This window comes from Culex pipiens, chromosome 2 (genome assembly GCF_016801865.2).
Source record: "Culex pipiens pallens isolate TS chromosome 2, TS_CPP_V2, whole genome shotgun sequence".
Taxonomy (NCBI): Eukaryota; Metazoa; Arthropoda; class Insecta; order Diptera; family Culicidae; genus Culex; species Culex pipiens.
Genome location: NC_068938.1, coordinates 117,115,817 through 117,137,705, shown reverse-complemented (window position 1 = coordinate 117,137,705; position 21,889 = coordinate 117,115,817). Strand labels below are relative to the sequence as shown.

At 42.5% G+C, this 21,889-nt stretch overlaps 1 protein-coding gene and 2 pseudogenes across 1 annotated transcript; 2 read left to right on the top strand and 1 right to left on the bottom strand.

Annotated features, from left to right (window-relative positions):
* The first annotated feature begins 3,109 nt into the window (after positions 1 to 3,109).
* Positions 3,110 to 9,867, top strand: LOC120417939 (elongation factor 1-alpha-like; annotated as a pseudogene).
* Positions 9,868 to 10,213: 346 nt separating this feature from the next.
* LOC120417951 (ribosome biogenesis regulatory protein homolog) lies at positions 10,214 to 10,833 on the bottom strand (annotated as a pseudogene).
* Positions 10,834 to 18,530: 7,697 nt separating this feature from the next.
* On the top strand, positions 18,531 to 20,070 carry LOC120417938 (craniofacial development protein 2-like). Its single transcript, XM_039580174.1, has 2 exons — positions 18,531 to 19,937; positions 19,993 to 20,070. The coding sequence occupies exons 1-2, from the start codon at positions 18,531 to 18,533 to the stop codon at positions 20,068 to 20,070; spliced, it is 1,485 nt and encodes a 494-aa protein (XP_039436108.1).
* Positions 20,071 to 21,889: the final 1,819 nt, after the last annotated feature.

Below are 21,889 nucleotides of genomic sequence, written 5' to 3'. Positions count from 1 at the left end.
CCCAAATTTGTATGGTTTCGTAAATGTCCTCCCGGTAGAACCTTCCCTCAGGGCAATGGCCACTCCGGGTGTGGCCAATCCTGCCAAAATGGCCATTTTTATCACCAGTATCAAAAACCATGAATTTTGATACCCATATTGCCCAAATTTGTATGGTTCCGTAAATGTCCTCCCGGTAGAATCTTCCCTCAGGGCAATGGCCACTCCGGGTGTGGCCAATCCTGCCAAAATGGTAATTTTCATTACCAGTATCAAAAACCATGAATTTTGATACCCATATTGCCCAAATTTGTATGGTTCCGTAAATGTCCTCCCGGTAGAACCTTCCCTCAGGGCACTGGCCGCTCCGGGTGTGGCCAATTCTGGCAAAATGGCCATTTTCATCACCAGTATCAAAAACCATGAATTTTGATACCCATATTGCCCAAATTTGTATGGTTCCGTAAATGTCCTCCCGGTAGAACCTTCCCTCAGGGCAATGGCCACTCCGGGTGTGGCCAATCCTGCCAAAATGGCCATTTTCATTACCAGTATCAAAAACCATGAATTTTGATACCCATATTGCCCAAATTTGTATGGTTCCGTAAATGTCCTCCCGGTAGAACCTTCCCTCAGGGCAATGGCCACTCCGGGTGTGGCCAATCCTGCCAAAATGGCCATTTTCATCACCAGTATCAAAAACCATGAATTTTGATACGCATATTGCCCCAAGTCGTATGGTTCCGTAAATGTCCTCCCGGTAGAACCTTCCCTCAGGGCACTGGCCGCTCCGGGTGTGGCCAATTCTGCCAAAATGGCCATTTTCATCACCAGTATCAAAAACCATGAATTTTGATACCCATATTGCCCAAATTTGTATGGTTCCGTAAATGTCCTCCCGGTAGAACCTTCCCTCAGGGCAATGGCCACTCCGGGTGTGGCCAATCCTGCCAAAATGGCCATTTTCATTACCAGTATCAAAAACCATGAATTTTGATACCCATATTGCCCAAATTTGTATGGTTCCGTAAATGTCCTCCCGGTAGAACCTTCCCTCAGGGCAATGGCCACTCCGGGTGTGGCCAATCCTGCCAAAATGGTCATTTTCATTACCAGTATCAAAAACCATGAATTTTGATACCCATATTGCCCAAATTTGTATGGTTCCGTGAATGTCCTCCCGGTAGAACCTTCCCTCAGGGCAATGGCCACTCCGGGTGTGGCCAATCCTGCCAAAATGGCCATTTTCATTACCAGTATCAAAAACCATGAATTTTGATACCCATATTGCCCAAATTTGTATGGTTCCGTAAATGTCCTCCCGGTAGAACCTTCCCTCAGGGCAATGGCCACTCCGGGTGTGGCCAATCCTGCCAAAATGGCCATTTTCATCACCAGTATCAAAAACCATGAATTTTGATACGCATATTGCCCCAAGTCGTATGGTTCCGTAAATGTCCTCCCGGTAGAACCTTCCCTCAGGGCACTGGCCGCTCCGGGTGTGGCCAATTCTGCCAAAATGGCCATTTTCATCACCAGTATCAAAAACCATGAATTTTGATACCCATATTGCCCAAATTTGTATGGTTCCGTAAATGTCCTCCCGGTAGAACCTTCCCTCAGGGCAATGGCCACTCCGGGTGTGGCCAATCCTGCCAAAATGGTCATTTTCATTACCAGTATCAAAAACCATGAATTTTGATACCCATATTGCCCAAATTTGTATGGTTCCGTGAATGTCCTCCCGGTAGAACCTTCCCTCAGGGCAATGGCCACTCACCCGGAGTGGCCATTGCCCTGAGGGAAGGTTCTACCGGGAGGACATTCACGGAACCATACAAATTTGGGCAATATGGGTATCAAAATTCATGGGTCATTTTCATTACCAGTATCAAAAACCATGAATTTTGATACCCATATTGCCCAAATTTGTATGGTTCCGTAAATGTCCTCCCGGTAGAACCTTCCCTCAGGGCACTGGCCACACCGGGTGTGGCCGATATCCTACCAAATTGTTCCCAATAATTTCGGTATTCCGGTGACCGTTCTGGCTACCGTCAATAACTTCTTGGACCTCCTCTCAAGTTCGTGCACCACCTGCGTGTGTGTGTGTGAGCAATAAAATTCCCAACGTAAGGTCCGTCTTTGATGAAAGTCTGATGGACACTAAATCCTCCAGAGGCTAACTTTTAGCTTAAATAGTTTTCACGGCATCTACGCAACAGAAACAGAATGTCACGCCGAGGGCTTGCGACGGTAACGCTACATTTTCGAAAAATTTTGCATTGACACCGCAGATAGAGCTTTAAGACAAAGTCCTTTGTCAAAAGATACACGAAAATTGAAGTTTTTTAATATCACCAAAAAACACACCATTTTCTAATGACGATATATCAGCAACTAATGGTCCGATTTTCAATGTTAATACATGAAACATTCGTGAAATTTTCTGATTTTTTCGAAAAAAATATTTTGAAAATTTTTAAATCAAGACTAGCATTTTAAATGGGCGTAATATTCAATATTGCATTAAAAAGTAATGTCAAACTTGTTTTTGCATGAAACTCCGATTTTTTCCAAAAATCACTATTTTTTTCAAAAATTCATAACTCGGCGGCAGATTTTTTGACCATGTTTCTCTATGGCTCAAAAGTTGCGGATTTTTGTCCCCTAAAACATATCAAAAAACCTCGAAAATCAAAAAATACGTATTTTGGGAAATTGAGTTTTAGTGAAAAAAAAGTTGATAAAAAAATCTGCAAATTTTTTTTTTTCCGTGTACCTATTTTTTTCTCAAAAGTCCTCAACAATACCTACAACTTTGCCGAAGACACCAAATTGATCAGAAAATTCACTCAAAAGTTACAGCTGTTTGAATATTTACTTACCATTTTTGTATGGACAGCTGCCAAAATTGTATGGAGACTTGTATGGGTGAACCAATGACACAAAATAGCATATTTGGTCATAGGGAAGGCCCCTACAAAGTTTGAGCCAAATAAAAAAATACAAATAAAATCCATTTCCGGTTTTGGTAGAGAATTGCTCAGTTTCGTCCTACATCAAGAAGATTGGCTACAACCCGGCCACCGTCGCTATCTTGCCTATCTCCGGATGGCACGGAGATAACATGCTGGAACCGTCCACCAAGATGCACTTGTTTCAAGCAAAGGCCATCAAGCGCCAGAGGGCTGACGGCAAGTGCTCCACGGACCCCACCGACATGCCCCTACATCTGCCCCCGGGAACGGAAACCGGTTTTTTTTTTTTTTAATTTATATTTATTCAGTTTTTCTTTTCCATGTACATTCATTCAGTTAAAATATTTTTGAGTGTCCAATCACAATCGATGACTTTTCACCTCAATTTTAAATACTAGCAACTTTCATTTATTCATGAAATATTGTAGCTTTCGCTATTCAGTGATTTCAAATGTAGGAGGTCCTACATGTACAAAAGGGAAAAGGGATACCTTAAAACTAACTTATAAACTATATAAAGAGCGGATCAATGCAGCTGAAGACTGCAATGATTTTTGTCGAAATGCATCAATTATCTTATTGGACATAACATCCAAAGTGTCAACTTCGGCTAATTGATGAAGTTCACTGGTGCTGAACCAGGGAGGAAGTTTCAGAATCATTTTCAGAATTTTGTTCTGAATCCTCTGAAGTTTTTTCTTCCTGGTTAAGCAACAGCTTGTCCAGATCGGCACAGCATAAAGCATGGCAGGTCTGAAAATTTGTTTATAAATTAACAGTTTATTCTTGAGACAAAGTCTAGAATTCCTGTTTATAAGTGGATACAAACATTTAATATATTTGTTACATTTAACCTGGATACTTTCAATGTGATCCTTGTAAGTAAGGTTTTTGTCAAAAGCAAGTCCAAGATATTTCACTTTATCCTCCCACTTTAAATTTACCTCATTCATCTTTATAATGTGATGACTTTTTGGTTTAAGAAAATCAGCCCTTGGTTTGTGAGGGAAAATAATAAGTTGAGTTTTTGCAGAATTTGGAGTAATTTTCCATTCTTTCAAATAAGAATTGAAAATATCCAAGCTTTTTTGTAATCTTCTTGTGATGACACGAAGGCTTCTACCTTTGGCGGAGATGCTTGTATCATCAGCAAAAAGTGATTTCTGACATCCTGGGGGCAAATCAGGCAAGTCAGAAGTAAAAATATTGTATAAAATTGGACCCAAAATGCTTCCTTGAGGGACGCCAGCACGTACAGGTAGTTGATCAGATTTGCTGTTCTGATAACATACCTGTAGAGTACGATCCGTCAAATAATTTTGAATAATTTTCACGATATAAATCGGAAAATTAAACCTTTTCAATTTCGCAATCAAACCTTTATGCCAAACACTGTCAAATGCTTTTTCTATGTCTAGAAGAGCAGCGCCAGTAGAATAGCCCTCAGATTTGTTGCTTCGAATTAAATTTGAAACTCTCAACAACTGATGAGTAGTTGAATGCCCAAGGCGAAATCCAAACTGCTCATCAGCGAAAATTGAATTTTCATTAATGTGCGTCATCATTCTATTAAGAATTATTCTTTCGAATAATTTACTAATAGATGAAAGCAAACTAATGGGCCGATAGCTTGAAGCTTCGGCAGGATTTTTGTCCGGTTTCAAAATCGGAACTACTTTGGCATTTTTCCAACTACTGGGAAAATATGCCAAATCAAAACATTTGTTGCAAATTTTGACCAAGCTACTTAAAGTTGCTTCTGGTAATTTATTAATTAAAATGTAAAAAATGCCATCCTCACCAGGGGCTTTCATATTTTTAAATTTTTTGATAATAGATTTTATTTCATTCAGATCCGTATTAAAAACTTCATCTGATGAAAATTCTTGTTCAACAATATTCTGAAATTCTATTGAAATTTGATCTTCAATAGGACTCAAAACATTCAAGTTGAAATTATGGGCACTCTCAAACTGCTGAGCAAGTTTTTGAGCTTTCTCCCCATTAGTTAATAGAATATTATCACCATCTTTTAAAGAAGGGATTGGTTTTTGAGGTTTCTTAAGAACCTTTGAAAGTTTCCAAAATGGTTTGGAATAAGGTTTAATTTGTTCGACATCTCTTGCGAACTTTTCATTTCGCAGGAGAGTGAATCTGTGGTCAATAACCTTTTGCAAATCTTTTTGAATTCGCTTCAGTGCAGGATCACGAGAACGTTGATACTGTCTTCGGCGAACATTTTTCAGACGAATCAGAAGCTGAAGATCGTCATCAATAATGGGAGAATCAAATTTGACTTGGACTTTAGGAATAGCAATATTCCTAGCATCCAAAATTGCATTAGTTAAAGATTCCAAGGCTGAATCAATATCAGCTTTGGTTTCTAAAACAAAATCATGATTTAAATTGTTCTCAATATGATGCTGATACCTGTCCCAATTAGCTTTGTGGTAATTAAAAACAGAACTATTGGGTCTGGTAACTGCTTCATGAGAAAGTGAAAATGTTACTGGAAGGTGATCAGAATCAAAATCAGCATGAGTCACTACCCAAGTGCCTTTACTTCTTAACAGGTTTTATAAAAGGTTTGAAATTTGCTTTTCTGTTTTATGAAAACATTGATCAAAACTTGCTGGGTTTATGATACGAAAGTTTTAAAAATATCTTTAAGAATACTTTAAGAGCATGGAACATAGTTTTATATCACACTTCATTGTTTCTCTTAAAGCTATCCCAGAGAGGTTATTTATAAGACTTTTAAGCATTGTCAAAACTGCTTTGAAACTAAATTAAAACTACTCTGTTCTATGAAAGCATATTTCCAGATTATTTGAACTTGATCTGTCAAATCACATTTTTTGTACAGTCGGTCGGTTTAGTGTCAAAGAAACTTTTACCAAAATTTGTGATCCCGGTAAACAAGTGATACTTTTCGCCCGTTTCCGGCTCCAGCGCGGATGTAACGGAGTACACCTATCCGAGGGTGATCGAGTACATGCCGATTTGGTCCATTGACATGCATGGGCAGTAGATGTTTTTTTCCGGCACGTGTTGATCGAGTAACACGAGAATCATCATGGGCGCCGATTCCGTAGCTACCGTGAAGCCGACGCGCAGAATCGACAAGCTACAAATCATCAGTTAGGCCATCCGTTTGTCCGTCAGAGCCTTTCGAGGATAAGCTGGATAAGGCGTTCCGAGAAGCGGATAAATTCGTCGCGGAGTGCTAGTGTTTTAACGTTGGTCTAGTGTTGTTTATTAAAATCAGTGTTGTTGTGTCGACGGTAAATTCCTTTATGCGAGGAAAACTTATGATGATCCCAATCAAATAAATGAATAAAGAATATGAAAAAAAAATGTATTTTGTTTTTTATCCAACGATGAAAAAATAACCATAAAAAACGTTTTGGATCTACCTCCTGCTAACTAAAATTCGCATGCGCTACGGTCGCAGTACTACGCCTTTTGCTCTTGGTTAAAATCGCCTTAAAGCTCACTGCAGTCTACATGTTCTTGCTTAATCTTGAACAAGAGCTTCGCAAGAAACAAAGCTCTTAAAGTTTCTTGTACAAGAGCTTCTTAAGAAAAATGGCCCTAATAACTGCTTTGAGTAAGAGAGAATAGTTTTTATGAGTTCAGCCATATTAACACGAAAAAGCAACGGCCAAAAATGGAAGCCATGTTGATTTTTCAGAAAAAAAATAATTAATCGGTCCATCAAAATAAAAAATCGATGCAATTTTGAACGATTCATGCCTTCGATGCATATTTTTTCGAGGTATCTAAGAAAACTGACCAGTGAAATTTTGATGGCAAGAATTTTTCAGTTAGAACGGCTGCGTAAAGTCACAGTAATTTATTATTTTGATATTATTTTATAGTTATCAATATAATTTAATCTTTTTTCATTGGCCATTTGTGATTTATTTCATAAAGAATTATTGAATTTAACGAGATTATAATTAGAACTGATTTTCCTTCGACAAATCAATTTTATCTTCAACGAGAGAAAACATCTTTAATGAAAGTTTATTTCAGTCTTGAAAACCTCTTCTGTGCGGTTATAAATTTAAGAAGCTTGAGCATAAGTTTTATTTAAGCAATTAAATACACCTGCAGAGTGTTTTAAAAATCAATGTCTATGCTGATGAGTTTTAGATGACTCCTAATAAATGGTCATGATAACCTCCTAAAATAGTCCACTTTGCTCTTAACTCAGGTTTAATGCTGATTTATTGTTGTCCTGGAGATAAAATGGCTTTATGGTCATTTTTAGCTAAGATAACTTCAATCTCTCCTCAAGATAGGTACAAAACTGAAAATGTTACTTGGGTAAAGGACCACAATACTGACTTTGATTTGTCAAAACCAAATCAATTGTTGATGGGTTTCTAACAGAAGAAAAGCAAGTTGGCCCATTCGGGTATAAAACCGAATAAAGACCAGAAGTGCAATCTCTGAACAGAATTTTACCATTGGAATTTACTTTTGAATTATTCCAAGATTGGTGTTTGGCATTAAAATCACCGATGATCAAAAATCGAGATCTATGCCGAGTAAGTTTATTCAAATCCCCTTTGAAATAATTTTTATTTTCCCCAGTGCATTGGAACGGCAAATATGCAGCTGCAATCATAATTTTCCCAAAAGAAGTTTCAAGTTCAATGCCCAAACTTTCAATAACTTTTAACTTAAAGTCACGTAACGTACTATAAGTCATACTACGGGGGATAACTATTGCAACTCCACCGCCATTTCGATTCATTCTGTTATTGGTTATAACTTTATAATCTGGATCACTTTTCAAATAAGTGCCAGTTTTTAAAAATGTTTCGGTTATAACAGCAACATGCACGTTATGAACTCGTAAAAAGTTGAAAAATTCATTTTCTTTCGCTTTTAAAGAGCGAGCATTAAAATTCATAATATTGATGGAATTACTTAGATCCATGATTAAACTTCAGGGTAAGAACAACATCATTCGCAAATTTTAATCCAATCTGGATTGCTTCCATCATGGATGTAGCATTACTCATTGTTTGAATCAAACCAAACAGTGAGTTTTGCAAAAAAGTCATTTTTTCAAACGTAACATCGCCGAGATCAGAAGATCCCAAAGCGTTGCCAGCAGAAAAATTTTCAAATGAAATTTGAGGTACCTGCCCAATTTCAGGAAGATTGGTAGAGGATTTAAAATTCGTGGATGAACCCGAACCCGAAACGACGTTGGCATAAGAAATACCATTAGTGTTACCTAACTTTTCCATGGTAGGGGTATTGTTCGAGTGAGACAGCACGAACGTTTGATTTAAAGATGCAGGTACAACCTGACTTTGAGAAAATTTCGGTTTGGTTTTCGGCTGATGCTTAGCACGAGAATCCAAAACCTTTTTTCTGATGGGGCAATCCCAGAAATTTGATTTGTGATTTCCACCACAATTTGCACATTTAAATTGGGTGACTTCTTTCACGGGACAATTGTCCTTGTCGTGAGAAGAATCCCCGCAAACCATGCATTTTGGAATCATGGCGCAATGATCAGTACCGTGACCGAATGCCTGGCAACGCCGGCACTGGGTCAGATTCTGGCCATTACCGCCATGTTTCTTAAAATGCTCCCACTTTACCCGTACATGGAACAAAAACTGAACTTTGTCCAAAAGTTTCAAATTGTTGATTTCATTTCTGTTGAAATGAATCAGATAAAATTGTGAAGTCAAACCAAAGCGAGAAATATTTCCGTTTGATTTTTTCTTCATTGGTATTACTTGGGATGGGGCAAAGCCAAGCAACACCTTAAGTTCGTTTTTGATCTCATCCACCGACAAGTCGTTGGAGAGACCTTTCAGGACCGCCTTGAATGGACGAGCATTCTTGGTCTCATACGTGTAGAAATTGTGTTTGTGGTTTTTCAAATAACCAACAAAAGTTTGGTGATCTTGTAAAGATTCCGTCAACAAGCGACATTCTCCTCTTCGACCAAGCTGGAACGAAACCTTCAAATTGCAAGTTTCCTTGCAATTCTTCAGTTGCGTTCGAAAGCTGGCCAAATCGGAGACGGAAGTCACTACAATTGGCGGAGCCTTTACTCGTTTCTCGACGGCAGAAGGCTCAGTACGAGGAGAAGGATCCTTGTCAACAGTTTCGGATAAAACACCGAAACTATTTGCCAATGGAATTGGAGGATTGACCTCACTTTCAGAATCAGAATCAGACCTCGGATGAGGTTGTTTTCTTTTTCTGTTTCCGTTAGCCGATTTAGCGTTCAAACGCTTCACCGACGTAACGACCAAATCTTCAGAAGATTTGCGTTTACCTTTGTTTTGACGCATTTTGCAAGCAAAGTTCTCTTAAAAAGATGGCTTCGTTTGTAAAATACAACAAAATTTCAGGTGGGGTTAGTCTTGAAAAGACTGTTTAGAATTTTGGAAAGTAACTCAGGTAGTCTTTAAAAAGACTGTGAATTTTGTTTGAAATAACTCTGAGCTTAGGTAGTAAAAAATACCGCAGCTCTAGTGTCCGTTCACCACGAAGGTTCGCAAGACACTGGAACGGAAACCGGTGTGAACAAGCCTGGTATCGCCATCGTCTTCGCCCCGGTCATCCTGACCGCTGAAGTCAAGTCTGTCGAAATGCACGAAAAAGCCCTGCTGGGGGCCGTGCCCAGAGACAACGCCAAAAATGTGTCCGTCAAGGAACTGCGTCGTGGATACGTCGCCGAACTCACCACCCCGGTCAGATCTACAACGGATACAGCCCAGTGCTGGATTGCCACACCGCTCACATTGCTTGCGAGTTCAGCGGGATCAAGGAGAAGGTCTTTCGTCATTCCAGCAAGTTGAGATGGGCAGCAGGAGGTTTGAGCGGTTCTAAAAGCCAGCGAAGTGCCAGCACACCGAAATCGTAGTCGTCACAAAAAATTCTAAGAAGAGTCGCTGTATCATCCGGTTGCATCCCTTCTAAAACTCGGAGAAGAAAATCGTCGTGGGACTGGAGGGGGACAACTGAAGCAGTTGCTCCGATCTTTTCTTATTTTTACCAGAGACTAAGCGAATTATGCGTTTTTTATTGTGTGTTTGTATTTACTTATTTATTTTGCTCCAAAATCATACCTAGACCCCCGGCAGAGTGATGACATGAATCTGAGTGGTACCCTTCTGCACCTTGGCCTCGATGGCCTTCTTCTCACCCACGGTGGTGGCGACCTTCTTTGTGGCGTGCTTCTTTGTGGCAGCCTATGTTGCTCCAGCAGTTCAACTTCTTCTTGTGGACAGCAGCTCCAGTGTCACCAGTGGCTTCTTTTTCAGCACCTTGCTGACAATCTCCAGGTTACGTTTCTTCTCGCCCGGCAGCGTGATTGGGCGCGCTTTTGCTTCACGCCGATTACGCGTTCCTTCGTTGGTCAGCTTCTCCTGGAACTCTCCGACCGACGCCGTCGACGCCTTGGCGACGTTGGCAGCAGTCACCAGCTGTCACCCAGGCGATTTTGATCTTGGCTTACCTGTCAATGCGCAAATATCGTTTCGTCCTTGTTGGGTTTCGAATTCTAGGGCACCTCAACCACCCAATCCGTCTCTTTTTCAGCCTTGAACCGCTGGTAGCTGTAAGTGGGAACCGATTTGTCCAACACCTCGTCGTACCTTCTTGATGCAGGCTCGCTACTTGATACCCTTTGTTTTACCGATTTTTATTTCAATTTTGTAAGCGGCTTCGGCGCAGGGATTTCAGGCACGGGGTAGAACTGTCTCCGAACATGCATCTTTGCGACAAAGGCTTCCTCTTCCCGTTCCGTTAGGAGTTCCCAGACGGCATTGATCAACAGTTGTTTCGTCGGCAAGGGAATGATGGAACGAGAGGAATCACAAATCCGCATATATAATTTCAAGATTGTTCAGGTGTAAACCAAAAACGCGATCAAAATTTAAAGAGGACGAATAAGGCTCTTAACTGCTTATTTAATCGTCGGTGTACAGGACAACGCACTATTTAATAATTTCCTGGCGTACATTTAATTTTGCAGTCCAAAACTAGTTATTGAATTGAAAAAATGAAATTATTTTTCAAATTTTCTTTTGTGTGCACCGATTACCAAGATTGTTTACTTTTTACTCTTTGGTCTGACAGTCTTGGTCTGACAGATTTTATCTGACAGCTTTATCATGGATTTTGGTCTGGTCTGGTCATGTCTACACACATCCCCACAGACATTTGCTCAAAAATTATTCTGAGTCGATAGGTATACGTGAAGGTATACCTATGAGGCGTATTTAAGAAGTTCAATTTTCGAGTGATTTTATAGCCTTTCCTCAGTGAGGAAGGCAAAAATGTGACAGCCTGACAGCTTTTGTATGAAAAATTACCTCCTTTTAGCAGAATCTTCAGGCAAGTTTTGTAGCAGCAATGGTTGTATATCTTCTGCATCAGATTGTAGGTATGTAGACTGTTTATCCCCATCTCTTTCACTTTCATGGCACTCACATTGGCATTCTTCAGGCTTTACATAACTGTATAATACTCCTTCGGTAACATTTTTGTCACCGGTGGAAACAGTTTGAGAAACTGACGCAACTTGTTTAGGTTGAGATCGTTTCTCAGGAATATTCTCAAAGTCAATCCATTTGGGTGTATTCATTTTTCGTGGTGGTAGAGGAGGAGGCTCTCCTTCTGTGTTTAATGGTTTTGTTGTCGATACGCCATTGTCACTGCAAGTTTGTCCACAATTACTATTGAATTGCTCGGCAAATTCAAACCAATTTTTAACAGATGAAAGTGATGATTTACGCGGTGATCTGTTTTTGGGTGGTCTCTCCAAAATTGCATCGTGTTTTTTTGGTAAGCTTATTCTAAGCTTTTCATTTCGAGAAAAAACACCATCAGTATCATCGTTTGATTGTTTGATACCACAATAATTATCTAATGATGAAGGATATATTGGAGTTGTGGATCGAGGTCTCTCTAGGGGGCATGTTTTCATTTCCATTGAAGCACGCTCCTTCATGGGTATTAGCTTTACTCCTATTGCACGTTCCTCTGGCAGCGTTGTAGGTATGTAGGGCAATTCATCCTCGAAAGATTCCTGCAGTACTAATCCTGCACTTTCATGATCTTCTACTGTCATCATGCTAGTATGAACTCTGTCATTGGTAAAAGTTGAATCAATTTCAGAATCTTTTTCGCTTTCCGATGAAATACCACGTTCATCATTGGATAATATTGATTTTCTATTGTGTATTATGAGTGCATTGCTTGATTCTGGATCTTGATTAGTAGAATGATTTTTGTCTCGCGATTCGCCTTTTTCTTCATCAAATCTTGCACTGCATTCATGTTTATACCCTTCGCTATTTTCCTGCGATTGAATACTTAAAATTTCTTCTGGATTCTCTATATAACGCGAATGTCGATAAAAATCCAATGATTTATCTGGTGTTGGTATTTTCTCTTTTAAGCTTCGTCTCTTAACAACATCTTTTTTATTTCCCACATTTGCTGACGAAGACGAAGTTTGTTCTGTTTTATTGGTATCTAGTTGAATATTGGTATCAGTTGCGGGCTCAGATAGTTGACTACACTGACTTTCGGTTTTAGATATACTAAATTGTGTAGAGAAAACTTGTTCCTGGCTTCCGGATCCCATTTTCATTGAAAATAACAATTGTTTCTTTTCTTTAGTTGACATTTCGGAAATTTTAGGAGAGGATATCATACCATGACTGGAGTCTTTTTCGGCGGATTTGGGATGGATTTCCACGTTACCGGCATCAGCTGGGAGTGATGCATTTGGAACTTTTCTTATTGAAGTATTATTTCGAGACACTGCAGCGGAAATAATTGTATCCTGGCTATCTTGGGAGCTATTGCGCTGCACTTCCATGCTCCAAATGCTTACGCGTTCTTTATCTTCTGTAGGAGACTTCAAAGGAATTGTAATACTACCATCAGGATTTTCGATGCGATAACACTTTAATGGTGGCATTGGTTTAGGCCTATTGTGGTAAATGACGGTACAGTTGTTTTTCAATTTTCCAGATCTAGCCGATGGAGACACTTCATCAGATACTGGCTGTATTGATTGAGGATTTAATATGGACTTTAATTCGTTGAGTGCTGGTTTGAATTGTTTTTCTTCTGGTGGCGTATGCAATGGAATATGAATGCTCTTTCCGTCCAAAGGTGCTTCGTAGTACTTTAAATGCGGCCTATTTGGGTTGATTTCTTCATCATTGGAAATAGATGTCGTATTGCATCGCGGGTGTGAATCAATTGGCGATGGGGATTTTGACTTGGATATATTTTTCTTCGGCTTAAAAATATCCAATACCGATTTTTGTTTGCTTGGTGTTGTATTAATGGACACAGGATCACGCTCCTTACTTTTACTACGGGATCGCTCACTATATTCGTTCATAGAGTTTGTGCCACTTTTTTTTCTTATATGAGAAACTCTAGGTGAGTCTGGGCTAGCAGCATCTTTGAGTTTGAAAATTGAGCAGAAGGAACTTTTTCTCGAAAAATTAGTATTTGATGGTGATGGAGACCGACTTACATTATCGCGTAAGGATTTTGTTTGATAACTTTGCTTATAGTTAATTTTACCAGTGTTTCTTTTATCTAGATTTAATGTATTCGGCTTTTTCTGATCATCTTCCAGGATTCTTTCATTGTCAGCAATTCCGTTATCGCTGTAACAATGATCAGGTTTCAATTTAATTCTTATATACTCTGTTCCACTTGGCATCAATCCTACGATAGGTTTACTTAAATCGGTCGGTGGAATATATCGCTTGTTAGATATACTTCTACTAGTTTGTGGTGGGTTAATAATGTCTTCTTTAGGAAATGTATTCGCATTACTGTCCGATTTACGCCTTCTGATATCTGATTCCCGTGAGAATTCTTCCGTATTTCTGCCAGCATACAATGGGTCAATGTTTACACCTTCAGCAAGTACAGCTTCAGTAGGATCTCTCTTTCTCGACAGAATTACTTGTTCAAGCGTTTTTACTGTTGATGGTTCAATACTGCTCAGCATGCTACCATCAGTGATATCTGGTATTGGTTTGGGACCACAGAATGATGTTTCTAGCAGCATACGGTGCGGAGATGGCGATCGGGAAATGCCTGATACACCAGATAACACTGACAACTTACTATTAGCCGATCCTTGACTTCCAACACTAGATATACGACTAGTTCGTCCGGAGATGCATAAAAATGCTGCAACTTCCGAGCATGCAGAATCCTTCCGACGATGTAGCAAAAATTGTTGTTGTTCTTCCATTTTGAATAAGTTTGGTGAAAATCTCTGTAAACATACAATTGAATGTATATATAAAAAAGATTTGAATGCTCAACTTGCTTTTACCGAAACAGTAGGTTTCTCTTTTTCCTTCTCGGTCCTCCCTTTTTCGATTTCCATAAATTGTAACTCCTCGGTTGAACTACGAAGATCTATTGCCCCTTCTTCTCTATATCCAAGAACACCAGAATCTTGCAGTGTGCCAGTTCCGACCTAATATTCAAAGGCAAAGTTCACATTAGTTGGGAAGGGAAAGATAATTGAAAAAAATATTAACGATTGAAGTGAAGATTAAACTAAAAATAAACCTTTTCTGTGTGGCACCTAATTCAGTACCGTGAATTAGGGCGAATCGGGACTACAGTAACAACAGAACAACAGTTTTAATGCATTTGGAAGTAGATGAACAAATTTTATAGTTTTAGATCCACTCTGCCCGAAACCACAAAATTGTTTAACAACCATGCTTAAAACCCTTGTTAAAACTGCTGTCCCAGTTCGTCCCATTCGTCCTGATTACACCGACCAACCAAATTTCTGCGCAGACTCAACTCGAGGGGAAGCATAAAGTTTGGGGTCCCCAGAATCACTTGCATTTTGATTTTTTCAAAGATAGTGTGTCAGGGCCAAATTCACCTCGAGTTGAATCTGAGCAGTCATTTTTGTATTTTTTTGTAGGCCAGTTAAAAGAGAGAGAAATTGAAGAAAGCGATAACGAACGACGGTCGCAACTTCCAAAACTTCGGGTCTAAAACGTGCGGCGCATGAGATGGGATGGCACAATGGAGCATTTCCATTCGAGCAGTTTTTGCTTTTTTCTACAATGTATTTCTTATGGAGCGAACTGTCAAAAGCTGCTCGACTGCGGGTGCTCCATTGTTTTGTAATGTTGGTTCCACTGCGTGATTTGACATTTCGGACGTGCACCATTCGTAACGCCATCTTCGCTTAAAAATCTGGATAGATGAATACTTTTACATGACAATCTTGCAGATAGGGCTTTCTAAAAAAGTAGATAGGGCTTTCTAAAAAAGTATGTCAGACAAATTGTTTTACCTGTTCAAATACATTTTCTGGGCTGCTGTCTCTGCTGTCATGATGCGACGAATGAGACGAAGCTCTGCTTATGTCGATTCGAGGGGTTGATGGTGTAAGGGCACTGGTGCAGGAAGATTGCATTTTTGGTGATACACACTCTTTTGTATTATACCACCGGGATCTTTGAGTTTGGTTTTGAGAATCCATCTGTAACTTTTAATTAGTTTAAGTTTTTTTTTCGATTTCTTTTAAGTACAATTAAATATTGTGTTTTTACTCAAGCATGAAAGCGTTAAAAGTTTAATCCAATATATAACAATGCATCAAAACGTGCGAAAAAAATAAATTTACAACGACTCGATTTGTAGGTTATAATGGTCTTCCTTGCAAACATAGACCTAGCGCAGTTAGATTTCACTGTCGATTTTGTTTTAAAAAAGGTGCAGGTGGTTCTGTTACACATGACCAGTATGACAAAGAACTTAGCAGAAAAGCTTTTAAAATTAAGCCATTTTGTTGAATTATGCGTCAGATAAAATCAAAACATTATTGGATTTATATATTCGCTAAATATCTCTTTATGCTCCGTATCAAAAACCATGATATCTGTATGGTTCGATGTTTTTCCCCTAATCGGAACAATCGTGAGGTAGCGGCTTCTCCAGATTGTGGCCACCTTTTTCGAAATGGCCAGTATTGATAACCATGAGTTGTTATACCCATTTTGCCAAAACTTGTTGGTTCAGTAAATGTCTCCCCGGTAAAACTTTCCTTTAGGGCAACGGCCACTCCAAGTTGTGGCCAATACTGTCAAAATGGCCATTTTCATTACCAGTATTGAAAACCCAAAATCGTATGGTTCAGTAAATGTCCACCCGGAACAACCTCCCTGAGGGCACCGGCCACTCCAAGTTGTGGTCAATACTGTCAAAATGTCCATTTTCATTACCAGTATTGAAAACCATGAATTTTTATACCCATATTGCCCAAAATCGTATTGTTTTTTTAAATGTCCACCCGGGACAACCTCCCTGAGGGCACCGGTCACTCCAAGTTGTGGCCAATACCATCGAAATGGTTATATTCATTACCAGTATTGAAAACCATAAATTTTTATATCCATATTGCTCAAAATCGTATGGTTCGGTAAATGTCCACCCGGGACAACCTCCCTGAGGGCACTGGCCAATCCAGATTGTGGCCAATACTGTCATAATGGCCATTTTCATTACCAGTATCAAAATCCAAGAAGTTTGATACCCATATTGCCCAGTCTCGTATGGCCTTCATCAAAACACCCCTGAGGGATCTGGCCACTCTGGGTCTGGTGGCCAGAATATTCTGGTGGCTCCCAATAAATCCGGTTGACCTGCCTCCGCTTGGGCTGCTCCTTGCTCCAGGCCAGCTGCTTTTCAGCCAACTGCTTCTGGACCACCAGGCCGTCTGCTTCCAGGTTCAGGTTGTTGTTTACTCCTCAGTGTCCAACGATAGAATGATTTTCCAGGGTTGACCGAGCGGGGTTATATTGGCTCAGAATGGTGACGGATGCCCCGCCCGTTTGCGTCGGTTATCCCATTCCTACGTCATTCGCTTTCTGTTGCACTGGTGGGGATGGGAAGTCGTAAAGGCAGCATTTTTGCCAATTTTGTTCATTCCATCGTCATCGTTCGAACCAACAACATCGTAGCAGCAGCAGCAGCAGCGGAAAAAAACAACGACTGAAGGAAAATGAGAGCGAGCTCCAAGAAGAATAAACACGCTAGCGTCAGCGTGTATGTGAAATTGGTGCCAAATTGACGTCGAAGGAGAAAAACAAGGCCTACTTGGATGGACGCTCGAGAAGATGGCCACAAGAATCAACTTCTGCTGCAATTTAACAAAATGGCGATTTTCAGGGCCAACGAAAAATTCACGAAAGAGTTATTGTTTCAAATCATTCATGCATTGCTTTTGGTGCATTTTTTAAAGCTTATGGCGCTTGGCGTATAAATTAATGTTAATATTTTCCCCCAAATTTTCATCAAAGTAAAACCCCAGGAAAGGATCATTTCCGTAAAGGATTTGATTGGCTGCCAGAAATCCATGGCCAACGTGAGTGTTCCTGATTGACAGCACACAAAAAACCATAAAAAAGTCTTTTTTAAGTCATACGAAATGTCACGAAAGAGTTTTTCTTTTCAAATTAAAAAAATACATTTCGCCTCTTTTGCGCAATTCAATAAATAATTTATTTTCACAGCGGACATTTTCTCCATGAGCAACAGACCACCATTTTGTTTTGTGTGTTGCTCTTGCAAAGCATGGAGTTGGTGTGCGTGCACGAGAGCACAGCGGTATTCTCGACAGGTCCCACCAAAAAGTTTGATTAACCGGCGTAATCCGTGTCAGTGAGCCGCGAAGTTCGTTCAATCCGCGTGTGAACCAGTGCTCGATACGTGAACAGTGAAAACCCGGCGATTTAACTGCCGCGATCAAGGCAAATTAGGAAGATAATTTCGCCAAAATCTCGGTTTCGCGCGGGCAGCAAAATGAAAACAAAAGAAGCGTAAAAGCATCGTCGTCGTCGTCAACGCTGTTTTCGTGTATTGTGTTGTGTTGTGTGCAGGAACGTGTACTGCAAACACGACAAAGCGAGGCCGGTGTCGTCGTCGTCGTCTGTGATGCGGGAACTGTGTGTAGAAGAGAAAGCGCAAAGTAGTGCACAGTGGGCCCAATCGGAACCGGCGGTGGCAAAAAAAAAAAAAAGTGAAGAAGTTTTTGTAAAAAAAAAAAAAAATAAATAAATAAAATAAAATAACAAAAGAAGTAAGCGGAAGAGTCCACCGTACCACGTACGCGCCAAAAGCACCCCCCCCCCTTCCCCACCAAGCGTCTGTTTCCCAGGTTAGGGGCGGCCTGGAATTGTGAGTTGTTGATCCCATTCTCGCCACGTAAGCGTCTGTTCCCCACGTTAGGGGCGGCCCAAGCGGTAAGTGTCGCCAACGACCCCCCCCCCCCCTCGAGCGTCTGTTCCCCAGGTTAGGGGCGGCTCGAAAACCCGGTGTTCAGCCTCCTCCCCCCGCATGAGCGTCTGTTCCCCATGTTAGGGGCGGCTCATTGCAGGTTATAGTTGGCTGACCCCCCCCCCCCTCCGAGCGTCTGTTCCCCAGGTTAGGGGCGGCTCGAAACAGCGTCTGTACCCCAGGTTAGGGGCGGCTGAGTGAAAGTCCCTGTGTCGGCGTGGGACCGGCACGATGGTCCTCCGGCGAGACAGGGGGTTGGTGCAGGCCACACGAACCCGCCGTAAAACACCAGTGCAGGAAGCACACGATGCGAGCCGGACCAATCGGCACGGAACTGGACTTCTTACGAGGTCCCACGATTGGAAGCTCGGGACGTGGAATTGCAGGTCTCTCAGATTTGACGGGAGTATCCGCATACTCTCCGACATATTGAGAGTCCGCAAGTTCAGCATCGTAGCGTTGCAGGAGGTTTGCTGGATAGGCGCGGAGGAGATACGAGAGTACAAAAGATTGGGTTGTAGAATCTACCAGAGCCGCGGCAAGAAAAAGAGGCTCGGGACAGCCTTTATAGTGTTGGGCGAAATGCTCGATCGCGTGATTGGGTGGACCCCGGTCACCGACCGAATGTGCGTGTTGAGGGTTAAGGGCCGTTTCTTCAACATTAGCATCATAAACGTGCACAGCCCGCACTCAGGAAGCGAAGATGACGACAAGGACGCATTTTACGAGCAGCTGAACTGGACGTACAACAGCTGCCCAAAACATGACGTAAAAATCGTCATCGGAGATTTTAATGCTCAGGTTGGCCAGGAGGAGGAATTCAGACCGGTGATAGGAAAGTTCAGCGCCCACGTACGCACGAACGAAAACGGCCTGCGACTGATCGACTTTGCCACCTCCAAAAATATGGCCGTACGAAGTACCTGCTTCCAGCATAACCTCCGAGATAAGTACACCTGGAGATCGCCACAAGGAACGGAATCGCAAATCGACCACGTCGTAATCGACGGCAGACACTTCTCCGACATCATCGACGTCAGGACCTATCGCGGCGCCAACGTCGACTCGGACCACTATCTGGTGATGGTGAAAATGCGCCAACGACTTTCCCTAGCGAAAAGCGTTCGGTACCGCCGCCCTCCGCGGTTGGATCTGGAGCGGCTCAAGTTACCGGAAGTCGCATCCCGGTACGCGCATTCGCTGGAGGCTGCGTTGCCAGGGGAGGGTGAGCTGTTGGAAGCTCCCCTCGAGGACTGCTGGAGGAGCGTCAAGGCAGCCATCACCAACGCAGCGGAAAGCACCATCGGATTTGTGGAACGAGGACGACGAAACGATTGGTTCGACGAGGAGTGCCGAGCGATTTTGGAGGAGAAGAATGCAGCACGGAGGGCAATGCTGCAGTACAATCTCCGTGATTACGAAGAGGCGTATGGACAGAAGCGAAGGCAGCAGCACCAGCTCTTCCGGGAGAAAGTGCGCCACCACGAAGAGTTGGAATTCGAGGACATGGAGCAGCTGCATCGCTCAAACGAGACGCGCAAGTTCTACAAAAAACTCAACGGATCCCGCCAAGGCTTCACACCGCGAGTCGAAATGTGCCGGGATAAAGATGGAGTGATATTGACGGACGAGCGCGAGGTGATCGACAGGTGGAAGCAACACTTCGATGAACACCTGAATGGTGCTGAAACAGAGGCAGGGGTCCAAGACGGCAGAAGAGAGGACTATATCGGTGCAGCAGGAGAAGGTGATGAGCCAGTTCCCACGTTGAGGGAAGTTAAGGATGCCATCAAGAAGCTGAAGAACAACAAAGCGGCTGGGAAGGATGGTATCGGTGCGGAACTCATCAAGATGGGCCCGGAGAAGCTGGTGTCCTGTTTGCACAGTTTGATAGTCAGGATCTGGGAGTCAGAACAGCTACCGGAGGAGTGGAAAGAGGGAGTAATATGCCCGATCTACAAAAAGGGGGACAAGTTAGATTGTGAGAACTACCGTGCCATCACAATACTCAACGCGGCCTACAAAGTGTTCTCCCAGATCCTCTTCAGCCGTCTATCGCCGATAGCAGAGGATTTTGTTGGAAGCTATCAAGCCGGATTCGTCGTGGGGAGATCGACGACCGACCAAATCTTCACTGTGCGACAAATCCTCCAGAAGTGTCGCGAGTACCAAGTCCCCACGCACCACCTATTCATCGACTTCAAAGCCGCGTACGACTCAGTCGATCGCGAAGAGCTATGGAAGATAATGGACGAGAACGGCTTTCCCGGGAAGCTGATAAGACTGACCAGAATGACGATGGATGGTGCTCGGTGCTGTGTGAAGATATCGGGTGCGGAATCGGACTCGTTTCCTTCACTCGGGGGGCTTCGGCAAGGCGATGGGATTTCTTGCCTCTGTTTCAATGTAGTACTGGAAGGTGTTATGAGACGAGCGGGCTTCAATATGCGGGGCACGATCTTCAGCAAGTCCAACCAATTCATCTGCTACGCCGACGATATGGACATTGTTGGCAGAACGCTCAAGGCGGTTGCTGATGCGTACACCGGCTTGAAGCGGGAAGCAGAAAAGGTTGGGCTAAGGGTGAATGTGGCGAAGACAAAGTACCTGCTGGCAGGAGGAACCGAGTCCCTTAGGGCTCGCATTGGACCGTGCGTTACGATCGACGGCGACGAATTTGAGGTGGTTGAGGAGTTTGTGTACCTCGGATCGTTGGTGACGTCGGACAACAGCTGCAGCAGGGAAATTCGGAGACGCATCATCGCTGGAAGTCGTGCTTATTTCGGTCTCCACAAGAGCCTAAGGTCCCGAAAATTCTCCCTACATACGAAGTGTTCCATCTACAAGTCGCTGATAAGACCGGTCGTCCTCTACGGGCACGAGACGTGGACAATGCTCGAGGAGGACCTACGAGCGCTAAGCGTCTTCGAACGTCGAGTGCTCAGGACCATCTTCGGCGGCGTATTTGAGAACGACGGATGGCGGCGGAGAATGAACCACGAGCTTGCGCAGCTCTACAACGAACCAAGCATCCGGAAGGTCGCGAAGGCTGGACGGTTGCAGTGGGCGGGTCATGTTGCTAGGATGCCGGAGCGACCCGAGCAATTGAGCCAGCGGAACCAGAGGATCAACCCTGCGAAGTTGGTGTTTGTGTCGGAGCCGGTAGGAACAAGACGTAGGGGGGTGCAACGCGCGAGGTGGGTGGACCAAGTGGAGAACGATTTAGAGAGAGTGGGTGCCCCGCAAAACTGGAGGCAAGCAGCCATGGACCGAGCTTGTTGGCGGAGAATCGTGCAGCAGGCCAAGCTAATGGTGTAGCGCCAACAAAAGTAAAGTAAGTAAAGTAAGTCTTGCAAAGCAAAAATACCCATATTGCCAAAACTCGTTGGTTCCGTAAATGTCTCCCGGGAGAACCTTCCTTAGGGGACTGGCCACCACTTTAAAAATTTCCATTATCATTTCCAGTATTAAAAACCATGAGTTTTGATACCCATATTGTCCACAATCGTATGGTTCGGTAAACGTCCACCCGGGACAACCTTCCTGAGAGCACCGGCCAGATTGTGGGCCATGGGCCAATGGCCATTTTA